Source organism: Strongyloides ratti (genome assembly GCF_001040885.1).
Source record: "Strongyloides ratti genome assembly S_ratti_ED321, chromosome : 2".
Taxonomy (NCBI): Eukaryota; Metazoa; Nematoda; class Chromadorea; order Rhabditida; family Strongyloididae; genus Strongyloides; species Strongyloides ratti.
In genome coordinates, this window is record NC_037308.1 from 9924876 (window position 1) to 9934662 (window position 9787).

Consider the following 9787-nt stretch of genomic DNA (forward strand, 5'->3'; position numbering starts at 1 on the left):
ATATAATTATTATATTATCATTTATAAAATGTTCACAGATAGGATAATTTTTAAAAAATATTGTTATATCAAAATCTAATTTAAAATATACAACTAAATGAACTTAATTTTTGCTTCGTATAACTTACATGATTAAATATTATATTAAAAAAAGTGGTTTTTGAATCTTACTAACAAGACCATCAGACATTACACTTTCTTTGAAAATTTAAAAGACCATATATTTTAAGATATTATCAACTTTTATAAGATGTATTCATTTTTGTTCTATAACAATGATAAATATATTTTGTATCCCATTGATGTGTTGTGAATTATTTTTATCAAGAATATTTTATACATCTTTTTTGATAAGAAACAACCAATCTAGTTTAGAAATTTTTTTTTTTATAAATTAAAAAGATAACTCGTATAAATTTAACATTAATTACTTTCTATAAAGAATTGTAAAGTTCACATATATGTATATATGTGTATATATTTGATTTATTTACAATTATGTAATAGTAATACTAAAATTGCTGTTCTCATAAAATTTCTATCACTTTTAAATGAGGTTGGTTTTTTTTTTGCCTATCAACCTATATGGACAAATTGTTTTTTATTTTTGGTCATAATATTGTAAATTTACAGATATATATATGTATCAATATTTTTTTTTAAATATTAGAATAATAACTTCATTTGATTAAGCTATTTTTAGAAATCTCTTAACATTTTTTTTTATTACAAATATATATATATATATACTTTTTTTTTTATTACAAATTACTGGAAACAACAACTTTTATTACAAAATTTATACGTTTTTAAAAATGTTGTTGAAAAAATAAATTTATTTTTATACATATCAGATATCTTAAAGGCCATATTTTAGTTAAAACTAGACGTGAAATACATCATTGTGGATGGGTCGGTCTTCTTATACTCTTTATGTTTATAAAATTAAATAAGCCTCATAAGAAAGGGTGTTATAAATTTTTTATACAATCTTATAGACTTGAGGGAACAATTTTTGTTATATGATAATTATAAATAAACAATAAATGTAATGTGAAAAGATCAGTTATTATCATATATAATCATTTTAATTGTTCCATTAAATACATTTTTAAGCCTGATAGAGGCCATTCATTTCTTCTATCATAAATAAAAAGCTTTTGCTTTTTGATTATAATCTTCTACCATTGTAATTTATCAATGACATTAGTTAAAATTCTGCTAATACCTTTGTCAACCCAAAGACTTCTTTTATAGTTTGACATAATATATTAAGGAAGTTATAATTTTATTATTAATAAAAGTGTAAAATTAGTTCATCTCATTACTTAGTGTCATTCACATCTATTTTTTTATAATCTTTTTTTTAATATACTTTATAAATATTATAATTACATTTAATTTAAATAAATTAATTTTTTTTTCTTTCATTTAAATCGGAAAGGAAAAAAAAATTTTTTTTCTTTTAATATATATAACACTCTTGCGTGATATAACATATCTTTGATGTTTAAATAAATAGGTGGCATAATTTTATCTTAAGATGATTCTTTAAGCTTGAGTGTTTGATTGTATAGTACTGTTTTATTTTAAAGATAAATGTTAACATTTAGATATAAAGATTTTAATCGTTGTGAAAAAAAAAATGTAACATGCAAAATAACTATGTAGTGTAATGACACGCGATAATTACTGTTTATATCAATTGATCTATAAACTTAACTTTTATTAAATTAAAATGGTGATTGAGTATGATAATTTTGTTTGTAAAACGAAGTTTATTGACGATTAAATTTGTCCTTTTATTTTTTAATTTTCCATAAGTATTGTTGCATGTATAATTACAAAAAAATTAGCTTTTGTATAGTTTAAAAGACAAGTTTATGTAAGTAGAATAAATTTGAGAGATTTATCAAGCGGAAACGTATGTTTATATAGAAATGATTTGTCTGGATTGAAAATTCTTTAATTTTATTATATATATTTCTATACACAAGTAATTATAGATATAGCGTAATAAATAATTTTAAAAGAGACACCGAATTCACGTTTATAGGATAATTATTTTAATGTTTTCCTCTTTGTAACTCATTCATCAAATACTAACATAACAAAGAAATAATGTATAAACAAATTTTCAATAAGACACTATTCATAGTTTAAAAAATGCCATCAACGGTCGTTAATCACTCTACCATTGACAATCATTCTAATATATTTCTTCATTTTTTTTATACTAATAAATTTTACTCCCTCATTTGAAAGTGTTTCTTCAACTATAATATTGTCACAAAAATATAAGACATAGTACATAATATGGGTAAAAGTTTCTGTAATAATCCAATGATGAGGTATACATCTAACCTAAGTATATAACATTTTTACTAATATATTTTATATTTATTATTAAATATTGATTATGATAATTCTAAATTACTAATAAATATTTTTCTTTGTGATAAATACACAACGCATGTTTCTATTGTTATTAACTAATGAAAAATTTTAAATAGACAGATTTCTCAATGACATTCATATATGTACTTCTTCTTATTCTTTTCTTTATTATATCCTATCATTTACATTTAAACTAAAATAGCTTTTTAAATAAAAATATTTCTTTTCTGACACTAACAATATTAACGTACTTTTGGTATTAAAAAACATTACAAATTAATCTTATCACAACTATCTGATAAGATTGTCTCTCATAAATATTATTATATATTATATATATATATATATACATATATACTAAGATATGTTTCCCCCTTATAACAATTTTTGTATCACAATTTTTAGAGAAAACAAAATTTAAATTTACTGTGTTGGGAACTCGTTTTTTTCTGATAACGAAAATAAGTAACCAAAAATCATGTTTCTTCTAATTCAGCGTCAAATAACTGACGCATTATATATATGTATATGTATATATATATATATTTGTCTAATTTTAACTTGAGGCGATCTTTGACTATCTCTTATCTATTAAATATTTTTTTTTTACAATTATTATTATATTTTGCCATTTTAGTAGTCTTTCGACGGATACAACCATGGTGGAAGAAATGTTCGAGCTGGATATGGATACGGAGCCGGTGGCAAAATATGGAAAAGATCTTAAAACGGGTGTTAAAGATGGCCTAGGTAATATTATATATATATTTATAAATGTTTTGATTTAATTTTTTTAATTTAATTTTTAGATCTCTCATACAGGGAACGCGACGATATATTGTATCCTTTGCCTTCTGATAAAGTTCATCCAGAACATATAGAGGTTAAGTTAGGTAGCTCACCAGATGACGTTGGTAGTGTTACCCCTGGAGATAACAATCATTTCTTCGATGATTCTTTGAATGATTTTGAGGATTTAAATTTTGAAAAAAATAAAAATTCAGATACCGATGTTTATGAAAATTCTACCCCAACCAATTTTCGTCCTCGAGCAGAGACAACGCCGACGTCGTGTGATCCAATAGCAATTGGAAGTAGGAGAAAGACTTCAAGGGCTGAACATATAAAGCCAGTAATTGGTGAAAATAATCAAATTGATATCTTTGCATCAATGAAATCGGAATCTCTTTCACTTTATGCATCGGATCATCCAATTGCTATTTTTGGTGAACGACCTACAGATACAAATGATTCCTTCTCCAGACACTCTCTTACATCTGGCGCTAGAAAAGTTTTCACGTCAACAAGCTATTGTCCCAGTTCATTTATTCATCGTTAAATCTATCTTTATCATCCTGGAATTCACTTCGGAGCGGAACTGTTAAACAATACAAAGTTGAGTCTTCATTCTTTTTATTTGTTACCAAGAAAGCATTTTTTTGCCACAATTGTTTAAGTATTTTTTTTGCTAGGTTCTTGTTTCACATAATAGCTATCTTGAATGATTGGCTTTTTAGTCATTTTATTACTTATATACATTTCTAATTCTATCATTTATAATATAACTTTAACCATAGAAAAAACAAAAAATTTTGTCTACTTTATTTTAAATTCAATAAATTTGTTGTCCACTTCATTATAAAATTTATTTTTTCTAATGATTGTGGATTGTTCACCTGCCTCAGATTATCGCTAGATTTGTATATGTCACTAATTCATTATCTGTTACATATTATTAATATTAATTTTACCACAATTTTTGTGCATTTATTCAGCACACTATAACTTTTTTATTTTTTTTATATTAACTTGATTTTGGACTATGGTTATAAATTCATAAATTCTCCTATCAGTAATGATATTTTTAATTTCAAGTTTTGTGTATTTATGGTATAAATGCTTCTTTAATTCTATTTTTTTATATAATAAAGCTAACGTACTTATATTAAATTTTACAAAAAAAAAAAAATAAAAAGAAAATGTTCATATGCAAAGAAAAATGAAAAAAATTTTACCATATGATTAGTATAAATTTAGTATTGTAAAACATTTTACTACTACAAAATAATTAAATAAAATCAATCATTAAACTTGAGTACATTTAAATGTTGCATTTTTATTTTATTTGAATAATGTTAACAAACTGATTAAGTTACATGATAAGAATGTTTTTTAACTATCTTAATATACACGAATGATATAAATAGGTGTGTTTTATAGATTGAAATACTATTATTTTTAAATATTTTACAATTAAACTTCAATAAATTAATAAAAATGAGTAATTTGAAGTTTGATCAGTTATCTGATAATATAGTTTTATACTGATCAAATCATTTTTATGGCCATCCAAAAGTAAGAAAAAAAAAACTTGAACATATTTAGATAGCATTATAAAAATTCTATAAATTTATATAAATATCATTATACATATATATTGTACCTTATGTAAATAAATCTTTAAAAATTAATTTTATTTTTTTCACGTGTAAATAAAACATTCATTTATTATAAGACATTTGACATTATTGATGTTTTTATATATCAAAATATATAAGTGAATATAAAATCAAAGGGAAAGGAAAAAAAAAAAATAATAATTGATGAATCAAAAATTATTATAAATAGTTTAATTTTGTCACTATTTGTTATAATAATGTAGAAAAAAAAATTCCATTTATAAAGAATAAAAGAGAAAATAAAAAAAAATCTTTTATCCTTTTAATAATTAAATTTTATTTTGTATTAATTCTTTTCAAACAATTTAATTGGTTAATTTTCAAATACAAAAGAAATAAAAATAATTTAAATGTCTATTTTTATTAAATGTTTTCAATGTAATAAAATTTGTTTTTCCAATGACTATGTGTTATTTTAAAAAGAATGTTTTTCAAATTTTCTTTTGTTATACATCAAAGTTTTTGAAAACAAACTAACGTTTAAAAATTAAAAATTTAATTTCAAATATTAGGGAAATGATATGAATAAAAATTTTTTTTTAAATGTGATTAAATTATATTTTTTGTAATGTTATTTGAGGTGAATTTAGTTATTAGAATATTTAATTTAAATAATGTTTATTGGAAAACAATGAATAATAACAAAAAGTAATGTTATTGAATATGTAATTTTGGTTATAAAATAATAACTTATAATAACCATTGTTCAGCTATTTTAAATTGAATCATCTCTTAGAATAATTTATTCATTTTTATAAGTAAAAAGAGTAGAATGTCGGCATTTATTTATCTTTAATTAAAAAAAAATAATGATATTTGTTCTTAAATAATGGCAAAACTTTTTTTTTTTTGTTCTTTATATTTTGGTAATAATAAAACACATTTTAATTTAAAAGTAAAGAATCTATGAATAAAATGTTTTACAATATAATAATAATATTATATATTGTTTTAAAATCAAATAAAAGTTTGAATCATAAACTATAAATAATGTTCTAAAAATAAAACCATTAATCTTATTTTTTAAACAAATAAAAAAAAATGTATCATTATAATAAGAAATTATATTTTCTGATATTTTAAAGTTTATTTAATATTATAAGTATATATTTTATTAAGAATGATAATTTATTTTTAAAAATACATTAAATTAAATAATTCACGTACACAATAATGATGTTACGTTTATGTATTGCCTTAAAATTTTATATTTTTTTAAATTTCATGTCTACTTAACAATCATAAAGAAATCATTTAAATGTTATTAATTTAAGTTTTTTTTTTTCTATTTAAATTTAAAATTTATTATTGAGGAGAAAAATGTTATAGCGTGTTTACTATAAGAAATAATTGGTAGTAATGTATTAAAAAATATTTATGATAATTAAATAAAATTCAAAATAAAAAAATTTTTAAATTTAGGGAGAAAAAAAATTTATTTTTTCATGTGTAAGAATAAATCAATTTTTAATAAATTGATATTTATAAATAACATATTATATCTTTTTGTTAATATTTCATATAAAACAAATATATTATTACCTTGTTATACAAATGATTTTTGATGTTTGGTAGAATTCTTTGATCGAAAATTAGTTTATGATTTGATAATAATTATAAATAATATATATATTTATATGATAATATACACAAGAAAAGTCAGGCAATATTCAAACTTTCAATTTTATCACATTTAACAAAAATATTTTTTTATAATTAAAATTTTTAAAATCAACAAAGTAAATATTCCATTTTCATATACAAATATATTTTCCTTATTTTTTTATTTTAATTGAAAAGAAAATGATGCATTAATATATAAACAACAATATATTATTGAATAAATTTTAGCATTTTCAAGTCTACATTTTAATAGCTCTTATATTCCAATGATTTTGTATTTATTATATTATGTTTCATTATAGATAATTTTTTAGTTTAACAGATTAAAAAAATAAACCTCTTATCAGTTGAAATAATTATAATTTTTAATCATTCACCTGATAAGTTTACTAAAGCTTCTTATTTTTTTAAGATAAAAATATAACAGATACTTAATTAAAAATTTATTTTGTAAGTAAAAAAAAAAATTTGAAAATGGCAGGTATAATTTTAAAAAATATTAATATATTTTTATAAAATATACAATTTTAAATATTAAAAAGCAATTTAAAATGTAATATAAAATTTTAAAACATTTTAAAAATGCAACAAATAAGTAGAAAACTTATACAATTGAATTTGACTTTATACAATTTACCATAAATGAATGTTTGTATGATAAAAAACATTAAGTTATTGATAAAATTTATATGATTTAAATTGTAAATTTAAAAAAAAAATAAATAGAAATATTTGCTCATAAATATTTAATATAACATAAAAGTAAACATTGTTTTCTATAATTCTCAATTTTCAAAATTTAAACATTTAATTCCAAATTCTGCATTTTTTTAATGAATTCATTGGTGTATCAAGTTTACAACCAAATGCTTCCATAAAATCATTGTTATTAGATACAGCACCAATAACTCGATAACGTTCACTGGAATATTCACCATATTTTATTAATTGAACTTCATTTTTTATTGAACGATTTGTACAAAAAGACATACCATATGCTATAAAAAACAATTGCTCATTTGTATAATTTTTCAATACACGAATGTTAAGTTTATTTCTCATTTTGACATTTGTTTTATATGCCATAAAAGAAATTTTTAATCCCTCATTATCAGCAATATTTTCATTTAATGTTGCCTTACCATTAATGTGCATTTTAGATTGCTTTCCTATATATTTATCATATTGTTTAACAAAACATTTTGATTTTTTTTTAAACTTCTCCTCAGTCTCTTCACTAAACCACTTTGTCATTTTACTATTTTTATCAAATTTTAAACCATTCATATCAAAAGCGTGCATAATTTCATGACCAATTAAAGAACCAAAAGCTCCATAAATCATTGATTTTGGAAGTTTAATATGATAAAATGGTAAATTGATATACCCAGCTCCAATAAATACTTTATTATCCTCATCAAAATAAGTTGCCGTAGCTTTGGAAGTCAAACTATTATAATCATTATTTTCATATTTTTTTTGAAATAAATCACTTACAACAAAAGATTTTAACTTATTTTTTATCTCATTAAAGTTGTCATCTTCTTTAATAAACAAATTTTGATAATACTCATCCAAAATTGTGTAATTTGTAATTATACTATCATATGAAAAATGAAAATGCATATTTTTTACCTTCATAATAATTTCATTTTTTTCTTCATTTTTTAACCAATTTTGTCTTTTAAATGTTGTGATAAAAATATTTTTTAAATTTTTTAATACTTTACTTACTTCATTCATATCATTTTTTGTAATTTTTTCATTAACATAAAGAGAATCTACAGCATAACTCATTTGATTATTTATAAATTTCAGGCAAATACTTAATGAATTCATGGGAAAGTTACTAATACACTTATCAAAAACTATTTTAAGCATTTTAATAGTCCTTGATTTGTTTGATATATTTTTTTTAAGCAAACCTCAAAAACAATTAAAAATTGTATATAATAACATACTCATTACTTGATTATTAACAAATTCATTAAGATTATCTTCATTATTATGTAAAGACTTTTCATTTAACATATTCCTTGACAACCATTTTCCACAAGTAAATTGATAAAAATCACTACAAGGATCAATGCCTTCATCAATATATTCTTGTAGAAAATTTAATATCACATTATTTTTAGAACTCTGATTATTTTGTGATAAATTATTTAGTTTTATTTTTGATGAATTAATGTGAATTGAAGTTAAAATAATAATAATAAGAAAAAATAAAAATTTCATTGTAAAATATTAAACGAATTGAAAATTTGAAATATAATATACTATTTGTTTCTTTTTTTTCATAAAAATAACGGGAAACATATTTGAAAAAAAAAGTCAAATAAATTAAATATTTTTACTGTGTGAATACAAATAAATTGAATCCAAAAATTCATGAAAGTAATTGTATAATCAAACAAAAAATATTAAAATTATTTTATTTTTAATTATTTTTGGTGAAGTACTGTAATTTGAATTTTACAGAAATAACAATAAATGTTTTGCAATAAAAAAAATTTAACGGTTAGAAAAATGATTGTTTTTTTTAAAAAAGTATCTTTTGTATAAATGCGAATTTTATCATAAGTATGACAATTTCTATTGTGTTAGAAATATTGGTACAAATTACATTAGCAATATAAATGTCTGTCATTACAAATAGTTAATATCTTTTAATTTTTAAACGTGAATAATAAGTGTAACCATTTTTTTATTACGCTTTAAGTAATTTGAAATATAACTGTAGAAATTGTAAACTTTAGCTTATTTAACACAAACTTTTCAGTATGTTTTTGATAAACCAGTTGATTAAAGTTAATAAAATAAATACAATATTCATAAAAATAGACTATTGTTAACACAAAATTCAAATTTTTTGTTTTTACACTATTCTTTGTTCCAACTATTAAAGATATTTTTTTTAAAAATAAATACGGTAGGTAGAACTTTGAAGAATAGTGTGAAATTTCTTGAAAATTTTGATGAATTAAACTTTATTGAAAAATAGAAATTAGCTAGGTTTTCAAATGAATAGTAGTAAAAAAAATTTAATTAAATTTTAAATTCCAAGTATATTGTCTAAAATTGCGGTATAACGTCATTAAGTATACTATCATTTTAAAAGAAAAGCGCCCTTTTTTCAGAAGTACAATGAACATTCAAAGACATTTCAAAAGTCCAATTCTCTCGACTGTCCATTAAATTAACAATTTGTTAGTTGTCAATAGATTTTAAAATATAATCTTTTTCTTAGTTATTACAATAGATTTCACGTCATCCTTTTGTTTCATTTTTTACTTTATACAAGTATA

General features: G+C 20.4%; 2 protein-coding genes across 2 annotated transcripts; one reads left to right on the forward strand and one right to left on the reverse strand.

Moving 5' to 3' along the window:
- Positions 1-551: 551 nt before the first annotated feature.
- SRAE_2000314800 (Hypothetical protein) lies at positions 552-3736 on the forward strand (the record flags this gene model as incomplete). The annotated part of the gene is made up of 3 exons (XM_024654306.1): positions 552-556; positions 3035-3147; positions 3207-3736. The coding sequence occupies 3 exons, from the start codon at positions 552-554 to the stop codon at positions 3734-3736; spliced, it is 648 nt and encodes a 215-aa protein (XP_024507691.1).
- Positions 3737-7286: 3550 nt separating this feature from the next.
- On the reverse strand, positions 7287-8717 carry SRAE_2000314900 (Phosphate-regulating neutral endopeptidase; the record flags this gene model as incomplete). Its single annotated transcript, XM_024654308.1, has 2 exons — positions 7287-8404; positions 8441-8717. The coding sequence occupies 2 exons, from the start codon at positions 8715-8717 to the stop codon at positions 7287-7289; spliced, it is 1395 nt and encodes a 464-aa protein (XP_024507692.1).
- Positions 8718-9787: the final 1070 nt, after the last annotated feature.